This window comes from Scyliorhinus canicula, chromosome 12, assembly GCF_902713615.1.
Source record: "Scyliorhinus canicula chromosome 12, sScyCan1.1, whole genome shotgun sequence".
In the NCBI taxonomy this organism is placed as follows: Eukaryota; Metazoa; Chordata; class Chondrichthyes; order Carcharhiniformes; family Scyliorhinidae; genus Scyliorhinus; species Scyliorhinus canicula.
In genome coordinates this window covers 53,933,264-53,945,004 of record NC_052157.1, presented here as the reverse complement: position 1 = coordinate 53,945,004, position 11,741 = coordinate 53,933,264, and the positions used below count along the sequence as shown (strand labels likewise).

Below are 11,741 nucleotides of genomic sequence, written 5' to 3'. Positions count from 1 at the left end.
CGGGGGGGGGGCTGGATAGCATGTATGGGAGGTGGAGGGAGTGGGACTGGTCAAAGTGAGGGATTTGTATTTGGAGGAGGTTTGCCTTCTGGAGGAGCTGAGGGCGAGGGCAGACCTCCCGAGGGGGAGATGAGTTCAGGTACCGCAGGTAAGGGACCTTGCACGAATGTCTGGAAGGAGTTTCCTAGTTGCGGGATACACCCTGCTTGAGCAACTGCTGCTTCCAGATGTGGAAGGGAGGGAAGAATTGGCGAGATATACAGGTGGTTGGGAGGACAGGGAGGTAAGCGCGTGTGAAGATTAAGGAAAAATGGGAAGGGGAGTTGGGAGGGGAGTCATTTGGTGAGCATGGAGTGAGGCACTGTGTGGATAACGGGTCCTCCTCATGCGCAAGGATGAGCCTGATCCAGTTTAAGCTTGTACACAGGGTACGTATGACTCTGGCAAGAATGAGTGGGCACCCAGGGGCAGCAGATGAGTGTGAGAGGTGTGGGCAGGGGCCAGGAATCACGCGCACATGTTCTGGGTTGTGAAAAGTTGGAGAGATTCTGGCAGGAGTGTCGCGGACCCAGCAAGGATAGTGGGTGGGGGGGAGGTGGACCCAGGACACTTGGTGGCGATATTTGGGGTTTCGGAGAAGCTGGAGATCATGGAGAGAGGAAGGCCAATGTTTGTTGCCTTCCCTCTCTGATTGCCCGGGACGAATCTTACTGGAGTGCCGATCGGACAGCGCCACCAGGAATAGCGGCCTGGTTAGGTGACTGTACGACTCCCTGCGGCTGGAAAAAGATAACATATGAGCTATGGGGCTCAGCAGAGGGGTTTGAGGCAAGGTGGGGGATGTTCGTGACCGTGTTTGAGGAGTTGTTCGTCGGTGGGGGGGGGGGGAGAGAATGATGAAAAGGGGGGGAAATTGTACAAACTATGTAGTTTTTTAACAATTCACCCTTTTCACATATTTTCTCCCAAATTTACACCCAACAATAATCAGTAACAAAAGTAATATCAATCCCCATATCAATAACAACGATCCCATCCTCCCACCAAACCCCCAAACATTAGCCCGCATGTTAACATAAACAAATGACAAAGAGGAATCAGGAATCACCCATAATCACCATTAACACATACAGTCCTCCCCCCAACCCACCTAATGCTCGATGTGATCCAATTCTCGAAAGTGCATAATGAATAATGCTCATTAATTGTAGAACCCCTCCATCCTTCCCCTCAGTTCAAATTTGACCTTTTCAAGCGTTAAGAATTCCAGCAGGCCCTCCGTCACACCAGGGTACAGGGTAGAGAGGTTGATCTCCACCCTAACAGAATCCACCTTCGGGCGATCAACAAGGCAAAGGCTACAACATCTGCCTCCGCGCCCGTTTCCAACCTATGCTGGTCCGACACCCCAAATATGGCCTGAGGGCCCGGATCCAGTTTCACGTGCACCACTTTAAAGATTACCCTAAACACCTTCCAGTAATTCTCCAGCTTTGGACAGGACCAAAACATATGAACATGGTTTGCTGGGCCCCCCTGCAACGTTCACATACATCTCTACCCACTCAAAGAGCTGGTTCATCCTCGTCCTTGTAAGATGCGCTCTATACACCACCTTCAGCTGTATCAGCCAAACCTCGCACACGAGGTGGAGGCGTTCACCCTTGGCAGCACCTCATACAAGAACCTTCCTCCATACCCTCTCTCAGCTTTCAACTTTGCCTTGATCCCTTCTAGTGGTGCCTTCTCCTCCTCCAAAATAGCCCCGTAAACCGACGATACTACCCCCTTCTCCAGTCCCCCTGTCATCAGCACCCCCTCCAGCAATGTAGAAGCCTACTCTACTGGGAAGCTCTGTATCTCCTTTCTATAAAGTCTCGAACCTTCATGTATCTAAATATTTCCCCCTGCTCCAGCCCATACTTCGCTCCCAGCTCCTTTAATCCCGCAAAACAACCTCCAAGAAACAAATCTGTTCATGTCCTAATTCCTTTCTCCTCCCATCTCTGAAAATTTCCATCCCACTTCACTGGCTCAAATCTATGATTCCTCCAACTCGACATTTCCCATGACCCTGCCCCCAACCCGAAGTGCTGTCGAAACTGCCTCCAAATTCTCAACAAAGCTATTACTACCGGACTCCCTAAATATCTCCCTAGGGCCGTCGGGAGCGGCGCTGTCGCTAGCGCCTTCAATCCCGACCACCTGCCCAAACTCTCCTCCATTCTGACTCATTGGGAGTCAACCTCTCTGACCCAGCTCCATACCTTCTCAACGTTTACCGCCCAGTAATAATACATCAGGTTCGGAAGACCCAAACCCCCTGCCTGCCTTCGTCTCTGTGGTACCACCTTTTAAATTTGGCCATCTTCCCTCCCCATATAAATGAGGTAATCATCCTTTCAATCTCTCTTTTTAAAAAATGCCTTTGGCAAGAAAATCGGCAGCCGTTGGAAAATAAATGGGAATCGCGGCAACACGTCATTTTAACCACCTGTACCGACCCGCCAGTGACAGAGGGGAAACTATCCCAACCTTGCCAGGTCAGCTTGCACACTCCCCACCAAACTAGAAATGTTGTACTACAGAGCCCCCCCCCGCAAATCTCAAGCAACCTGCACCCCCAGGTAATCAAATGTGAGTCTCTGCCTTACGGAATGGCAGCCCCCCCACCCCCGGCCGAGACATGACAAAATATTCACTCTTGTCTGGATTTAATTTGTACCCTTAAAAAGACCCAAACACCTGAAGCAACTCCAGTATTCTCCCTATTGACACACTTGGTTCCGACACATATAATAACAAGTCATCGGCATATAAGGACACCCTATGCCCTATTTCTTCACCCCCCCCCCCACCCCCCCCCCCCCCCCCCGCACTATCCCTTTCCATACCCCCGAACTTCTTAATGCAATGGCTCAATCGCGAGTGCAAACAGCAGGGGGGGACATAGGACATTCCTGCCTAGTCCCACGGTGGAGAGGAAAGTATTCTGAGCTGATATTATTTGTGCAGACACTGGCTCCTTATATAATAGCTTTACCCATTCCACAAATCTGGGTCCAATTCCAAACCGCTCTTGAACTGTCATCAAGTACCCCCATTCTACCTGGTCAAACGCTTTCTCGGCGTCCAATGCCACAACCACCTGTTTCCTTCCCCTCCGTCGGTACCATAACCATGTTCGATACCCTCCTAATGTTCGAAAAGTGCTGCCTCCCTTTCACAAACCCCGTCTGATCTTCACCTATCACCTTCGGGAGGCACTCCTCCAGCCTACCTGCCACTACCTTCGCCAATATCTGTGCGTCAACGTTTAAAAGTGATATGGGCCTATACGCCCCACACTCTGACGGATCCATATCTTTCTTAAGTAACAGGGAAATCGATGCCTGCCCCAAAGTTTATGGTAACACCCCCTTCCCTACCGCCTCCTCAAACATCCCCACCAGGGGCTGGTTTAGCACACTGGGCTAAATCGCTGGCTTTTAAAGCAGACCAAGGCAGGCCAGCAGAACGGTTCAATTCCCGTACCAGCCTCCTCGAACAGGCGCCGGAATGTGGCGACTAGGGGCTTTTCACAGTAACTTCTTTTGAAGCCGACTTGTGACAATAAGTGATTTTCATTTCATTCATTTTCATTAGCGGTACCAGCTTATTTTTGAACTTTTAATAATATTCCACTGGAAACCCATCTGGTCCTGCCACCTTCCCCGACTGCATCCTCCCAATCGCATCTTTTATCTCCTGCTCCACTATAGCCCCCTCTAATTTAGCCCTTCCCCCCTTCCCTAACCTCGGGTACTCCAGCCCATCTAGAAATTCCTGCATCTCCCGGCCTCCCCCAGTTGACTCAGACCTGTACAACTTCTCATAGAATTCCTTAAAGACCTTGTTAATCTGATCTGGAGCTACCACCAACTTCCCTGCCCTGTCCCGCACCTGGACAATTTCCCTTGCCGCAGCCTCCCTACGGAGCTGACCTGCCTTCTCTCCATGTTCGTAAACTGCCCCCTCTGCCCGCCTCAATTGGCGTACCGCCTCCTTGGTAGATAGTCGGTCAAACAGTCCCGTAACAGCCTCCCCAAATAGGCGCCGGAATGTGGCGACTAGGGGCTTTTCACAGTAACTTCATTTGAAGCCTACTTGTGACAATAAGCGATTTTCATTTTGAAAGCTCGCCTGGAGTTCCTTTGTTGGTCGTTCTGGGTGAGTGTGCTTAACACTCAATTTGGCGCTGTTTCTTTACTTAGCTCTGGAGTCGCCAGGTATCGTTAAGACACCGCCACAAGCTTCAAGGTGAAGTTCAGAGCAATAAAACCATACACCAATTAGTAAGTCCAAACAACTGAGTTGGATTAAACTTATTCCTACCGCTAAATAAACTAATACTTATCTCGAAGGAACTGCCGGGTCAGGGAACAAGGCCTCTTGCTCTGCTCTGGTCTGCAGACTTCAGGTTGGTATAAGTTAAAAGGGGTCAGGAGTGTCTATCTCTGGTAGCGATCGTTGTGAGGCACTTACTTGTTGGCGGCTGCTGTCCGAACCCTCTCCTCTCTCTCGTTCAAGGTCTTCTTGGCAAAAGCTGGTCGAGGTGCTGGTCCACGGAGGAGTGTTGGTCAAAGAGAGAGGAGGGCTGAATCAGAAGACAGAACCATGTGTGGGACCTTTGGGCGGACTCCCTTACCTACTTGGAATCGATTGGGTCTCTTCCCAATCGATATGTTTGAATCCCCCAATAATGGGGCAGTTCCTCGGTCACTGGGGTGGTTCTTGGGACTTATTGTTTTGGGCTTCTTTGGCACCGAAAAGTCTGGCCTTCCATTCAATGTATTGATCTGTGTTTAACTTGTTTCCATTGTATCTGGGGATCGCCCGGCATCGCCTCATTAGTATGTTAAGTGGTTTCTTTTCACAGTGCTGTCTGGTTTCTGCAGCAGTCAAAACTGGTTTCTGCAGCAGTCCAAATATACAAGCGCTTTGCAAGCTGCTTGCTTTACAACATGTCCATTTTCCCTGCATTCCTTGCAATCTTCCATTTTGTGTTGGGCAGTGGCCACCCCAGGTGGCTACACCTTCCTCTTCCAACTGCGCTGGGTCCCTATCTTCTGCATACTGCCTGCCTACCTCCAGCATCTCATCTATTGTAAGAGGGACTGGGAAGAAGCAGTCAGTGCAGGGACCCCCTGCGGTCGTTCCCCTGAGTAACAAGTATACCGTTTTGGATACTTGTGGGGGGTATGACTTACCAGGGGTAAGCAATGGGGTACGGGCCTCTGGCACGGAGTCTGTCCCTGTTGCTCAGAAGGGAAGGGGGGAAAGGAGTAGAACATTAGTAATTGGGGACTCAATAGTCAGGGGCACAGATAGGAGATTTTGTGGGAGCGAGAGAGACTCACGTTTGGTATGTTGCCTCCCAGGTGCAAGGGTACGTGATGTCTCGGATCGTGTTTTCCGGGTCCTTAAGGGGGAGGGGGAGGAGCCCCAAGTCGTAGTCCACATTGGCACTAACGACATAGGTAGGAAAGGGGACAAGGATGCCAGGCAGGCCTTTAGGGAGCTAGGATGGAAGCTCAGAGCGAGAACAAACAGAGTTGTTATCTCTGGGTTGTTGCCCGTGCCACGTGATAGTGAGATGAGGAATAGGGAGAGAGAGCAATTAAACACGTGGCTACAGGGATGGTGCAGGCGGGAGGGATTCAGATTTCTGGATAACTGGGGCTCTTTCTGGGGAAGGTGGGACCTCTATAGACAGGATGGTCTACATCTGAACCTGAGGGGCACCAATATCCTGGGGGGGAGATTTGTTAGTGCTCTTTGGGGGGGTTTAAACTAATTCAGCAGGGGCATGGGAACCTGGATTGTAGTTTTGGGGTACGGGAGATTGAGAGTATAGAGGTCAGGAGCAGAGATTTGACTTCGCAGGAGGGTGCCAGTGTTCAGGTAGGTGGTTTGAAGTGTGTCTACTTCAATGCCAGGAGTATACGAAATAAGGTAGGGGAACTGGCAGCATGGGTTGGTACCTGGGACTTCGATGTTGTGGCCATTTCAGAGACATGGATAGAGCAGGAACAGGAATGGTTGTTGCAGGTTCCGGGGTTTAGGTGTTTTAGTAAGCTCAGAGAAGGGGGCAAAAGAGGGGGAGGTGTGGCGCTGCTAGTCAAGGACAGTATTACGGTGGCGGAAAGGATGCTAGATGGGGACTCTTCTTCTGAGGTAGTATGGGCTGAGGTTAGAAACAGGAAAGGAGAGGTCACCCTGTTGGGAGTTTTCTATAGGCCACCTAATAGTTCTAGGGATGTAGAGGAAAGGATGGCGAAGATGATTCTGGAAAAGAGTGAAAGTAACAGGGTAGTTGTTATGGGAGACTTTAACTTTCCAAATATTGACTGGAAAAGATACAGTTCGAGTACATTAGATGGGTCATTCTTTGTACAATGTGCGCAGGAGGGTTCCTGACACAATATGTTGACAGGCCAACAAGAGGCGAGGCCACATTGGATTTGGTTTTGGGAAATGAACCAGGCCAGGTGTTAGATCTGGAGGTAGGTGAGCACTTTGGAAACAGTGACCACAATTCGGTGACCTTTACGTTAGTGATGGAAAGGGATAAGTATACCCCGCAGGCAAGAGTTATAGCTGGGGGAAGGGCAATTATGATGCCATTAGACATGACTTAGGATGTGTTGGTTGGAGAAGTAGGCTGCAAGGGTTGGGCACACTGGATATGTGGAGCTTGTTCAAGGAACAGCTATTGCATGTTCTTGATAAGTACGTACCAGTCAGGCAGGGAGGAAGGGGTCGAGCGAGGGAACCGTGGTTTACCAAAGAAGTGGAATCTCTTGTTAAGAGGAAGAAGGAGGCCTATGTGAAGATGAGGCGTGAAGTTTCAGTTGGGGCGCTTGATATTTACAAGGAAGCGAGGAAGGATCTAAAGAGAGAGCTGAGACGAGCAAGGAGGGGGCATGAGAAGTCTTTGGCAGGCAGGATCAAGGAAAACCCAAAAGCTTTCTATAGGTATGTCAGGAATAAAAGAATGACTAGGGTAAGAGTAGGGCCAGTAAAGGACAGTGGTGGGAAGTTGTGTGTGGAGGCTGAGGAGATAAGCGAGATACTAAATGAATACTTTTCGTCAGTATTCACTCAAGAAAAAGATAATATTGTGGAGGAGAATGCTGAGACCCAGGCTATTAGAATAGATGGCATTGAGGTGCGTAGGGAAGAAGTGTTGGCAATTCTGGACAAGGTGAAAATAGATAAGTCCCCGGGGCCGGATGGGATTTATCCTAGGATTCTCTGGGAAGCCAGGGAAGAGATTGCTGAGCCTTTGGCTTTGATTTTTAGGTCATCATTGGCTACAGGAATAGCACCAGAGGACTGGAAGATAGCAAATGTGGTCCCTTTGTTCAAGAAGGGGAGTAGAGATAACCCCGGTAACTATAGGCCGGTGAGCCTAACGTCTGTGGTGGGTAAAGTCTTGGAGAGGATTATAAAAGATACGATTTATAATCATCTAGATAGGAATAATATGATTAGGGACAGTCAGCATGGTTTTGTGAAGGGTAGGTCATGCCTCACAAACCTTATCGAGTTCTTTGAGAAGGTGACTGAACAGGTAGACGAGGGTAGAGCAGTTGATGTGGTGTATATGGATTTCAGTAAAGCGTTTGATAAGGTTCCCCACGGTCGTCTATTGCAGAAAATACGGAGGCTGGGGATTGAGGGTGATTAGAGATGTGGATCAGAAATTGGCTAGTTGAAAGAAGACAGAGAGTGGTAGTTGATGGGAAATGTTCAGAATGCAGTTCAGTTACGAGTGGCGTACCACAAGGATCTGTTCTGGGGCCGTTGCTGTTTGTCATTTTTATAAATGACCTAGAGGAGGGCGCAGAAGGATGGGTGAGTAAATTTGCAGACGACACTAAAGTCGGTGGAGTTGTAGACAGTGCGGAAGGATGTTGCAGGTTACAGAGGGACATAGATAAGCTGCAGAGCTGGGCTGAGAGGTGGCAAATGGAGTTTAATGTGGAGAAGTGTGAGGTGATTCACTTTGGAAAGAATAACAGAAATGCGGAATATTTGGCTAATGGTAAAATTCTTGGTAGTGTGGATGAGCAGAGGGATCTCGGTGTCCATGTACATAGATCCCTGAAAGTTGCCACCCAGGTTGATAGGGTTGTGAAGAAGGCCTATGGTGTGTTGGCCTTTATTGGTAGAGGGATTGAGTTCCGGAGCCATGAGGTCATGTTGCAGTTGTACAAAACTCTAGTACGGCCGCATTTGGAGTATTGCGTACAGTTCTGGTCGCCTCATTATAGGAAGGACGTGGAAGCTTTGGAACGGGTGCAGAGGAGATTTACCAGGATGTTGCCTGGTATGGAGGGAAAATCTTATGAGGAAAGGCTGATGGACTTGAGGTTGTTTTCGTTAGAGAGAAGAAGGTTAAGAGGTGACTTAATAGAGGCATACAAAATGATCAGAGGGTTAGATAGGGTGGACAGCGAGAGCCTTCTCCCGCGGATGGAGGTGGCTAGCACGAGGGGACATAGCCTTAAATTGAGGGGTAATAGATATAGGACAGAGGTCAGAGGTGGGTTTTTTACACAAAGAGTGGTGAGGCCGTGGAATGCCCTACCTGCAACAGTAGTGAACACGGGAACATTGAGGGCATTTAAAAATTTATTGGATAAGCATATGGATGATAAGGGCATAGTGTAGGTTAGATGGCCTTTAGATTTTTTCCATGTCGGTGCAACATCGAGGGCCGAAGGGCCTGTACTGCGCTGTATCGTTCTATGTTCTATTACCCTCTGACGTTCCAACCTCTCCTCTTTGTCTAGCCTAGCCTTGAACGAGATCATCTCACCCCTCATCACCGCCTTTAAAGCCTCCCAGACAACCGCCTTTGACACCTCACCCATGCAGTTAAAACCTACATATTCCTCGATTACTTTTTCAATTTTGTCACAGAACCCTCGGTCCCCCAACAGTCCCACATCTAACTTTCACCCAGGTCTCTGTACCAACCCCTTCTCCAGTACCATATCCACCCAATGCAAAGCCTGATCTGATATTGCAATTGCCGAGTACTCTGACCCTTTAACCCCAGCCAGCAGCGCCTTCCCCACCATGAAAAAGTCAATCTGCAAGTGCAACTTATGGACTGCTGAGAAAAACGAGTAATCCCCCCCCCCCCCCCCCCCCCGATGGGACCAGTGAGCGCGGCCGTGACCTGTCCAATTTTGGCTCCTGCACCAAGTTCCAGTCCCCTCCACGCAGCTTGTGTGTGTCCAAGTCAGGAATGGCCCCAGACACCTTCTTTGCGCATCCCACATCGTCCCAATTGGGACCATATACACTTACCAGCATCACTAACCTCCCCTCCAGCGCCCCGTCACAATCACATAGCTGCCCGCCTGATCTGCAACCACCTTCTCCATCTGGAACCGTACCCTTTTGCTGACCATTACCGCTAGAGCTCTTCCGTCAAATCCAGAATGAAACACCTGACTAACCCAGCCCTTTTTAAGTCTCACTTGGTCCTTCGCCCTCAGGCGAGTCTCCTGCAGCATTGCTACATCGGCCTTCAAACTTTGTACAAACTGTATAGTTGACTGTTTGGAAGTATGTTTCCCGGAGTGTTTATGTGCTGTAACTTTTTTTGATACATGTTTGTAATAAAATACATTTTTTTTTTAAATCCAAAGGGTTGGGGTAGGTCAGGCCAGAGGGGCAGGGCCTGGGGGGGTCATGATGATGACGGATAGGAAGGTCAGGGGTGTTGAGAGACCCCCGGTCAGAATAGTGACGTGGAATGTGAGGGGTTTAGGGGGCCAGTGAAGAGATCAAGAGTTTTCACACATTTGAAGAGCTTAAAGGCCAATGTAATGATGGAGACCCATTTGAAGGTGAGGGATGAGATGAGGCTTAGGAAGGGGTGGATAAGTCAGGTGTTTCATTCGGGGTTTGACAGTAGGGCTTCGGGGGGATAGGGGTAGCGGCGTTGGTGGGGAAGAGGGTGAATAAGATGGAGAAGGTGGTGGTGGATCAGGGGTGGCAGGTATGTGATAGTGATGGATGTGCTAGAGGGGAGATTGGTCGCACTGGTGAGCGTATATGGCCCCAACTGGACAATGCAGGGTTTGTGAAGAGGGTGCTGGGTGCCATCCAGATCTGGACACCCATGAGTTGATAGTAGGGGAGGGTTGGAACCAAAGGTGGACAGTGGCACTCGTTGACCGATTTGGGTGGTGGTGGGGGGGGACTGTAGGCTGGGCCTCACCTTTGAAAAGGGGGTACTGGTTTATGGGATCTTGTTATTTAATTGGAACAGTTAAAGGGGGGAATTTATTAAGGTTATACATAGAGTACTGTAGCTATGTGGGGTATTTATGTTGGGAGTTAATAAAAATGCTTAGTGTGTGTTTATAAAAATGTTAACTAAATTCGTAGAATAAACTTTGTTTTTTATTAAAGTGCTTAAGGCCTTTGTTGAATAACACCTGAAAGGTAGGCCCTTGTGCTCATAGTAACCAAAATCAATAAACAGTTGTAGGTCAGGTGAACTCCATTATATACTTTGGAGTTTTCTAAACCTTGGCCCATAATAGCAGTTTCAACAGCACAAGCTGGGGGGCTGGGTCAGGGGGGATGCCAATTGGGGGAATCATGGATTCGCACCGGGAAGAATGGATGCGAGGTTTCTAGGATCGGACGAGAGGGAAATTAAGGAAATGAATGATTTGTTCTTTGGGGGGAGATTTGCGAGCTTAGGAGCTGGCAGAGAAATATGGGCTGGCGCAGGGAGAAGGGTCTATGCAAGTGCGCGTCTTTGCGAGGAAAAATTTCCTGACCCTTCCTAATAGTACTGCCTCCGACAAGTAGGCCGGCACTGTCAGTGGGGGAAGGGGAGGGGATAGGGAAGGGGGGGTGGGGTCATCTCGGCGATCTATGAGAGGATTTTGGAGAAGGATTGGGTGTCATGGAGAGGTGCTGAAAGAGGGACTGTGGTGTGAGGTGCTGCGGAGGGTGAATGCCTCGACTTCACGTGCAAGGCTGGGGCAGTTACAGCTAAAGGTCGTGTAGGGTGCTCACCTCACAAAATCAAGGATGAGCCGGCTGTTCGAGAGGGTGGAGAATGTCTGTGAGCAATGTAGGAGAGGCCCCTCGAACCTTGTTCCTATGTTTTGGTCCTGCCTAAAGCTGGAAAATTCTGGATTGTTCAGTACAATCTCGGGGGTCTTGCATGTAGATGTGGAGCCCGGTCCCTAGGTACCAGACCAGACAGAGCTGCAGGCGGGTGCGCGGGCAGATATCTTGGCCTTCGCCTCGCTGATCGCTCACAGACGGGTCTTGTTGGGGTGGAGGTCAGCTTCTCTACCCTGTGCCTCGGCGTGGCGGGGGGATCTGCTGGAGTTTTTGACCCTGGAAAGGTTGAGGTTTGAGCTGAGGGCGTTTCTTAGATATAGAATTTACAGTGCAGAAGGAGGCCATTCAGCCCATCGAGTCTGCACCGGCTCTTGGAAAGAGCACCCTACCCAAGCCCACACCCCCACCTTATCCCCATAACCCAGTAACCCCACCCAAGACTAAGGGCAATTTTGGACACTTAGGGCAATTTAGCATGGCCACTCCACCTAACCTGCACATCTTTGGACTGTGGGAGGAAACCGGAGCACCCGGAGGAAACCTACGCAGACACTGGGAGAATGTGCAGACTCTGCACAGACAGTGTCCCAAGC

At 49.7% G+C, this 11,741-nt stretch overlaps 1 protein-coding gene across 1 annotated transcript in view; it reads right to left on the bottom strand.

The window, feature by feature from the left end:
* Window positions 1–9,572, bottom strand: part of LOC119974246 (dual specificity tyrosine-phosphorylation-regulated kinase 1A-like) — a 31,767-nt gene extending 22,195 nt beyond the window's left edge. The window contains exon 1 of the mRNA XM_038813015.1: window positions 9,537–9,572. Within this exon, the coding sequence (XP_038668943.1) occupies window positions 9,537–9,572 (36 nt within the window). The remainder of the gene's footprint in view (window positions 1–9,536) is intronic.
* Window positions 9,573–11,741: the final 2,169 nt, after the last annotated feature.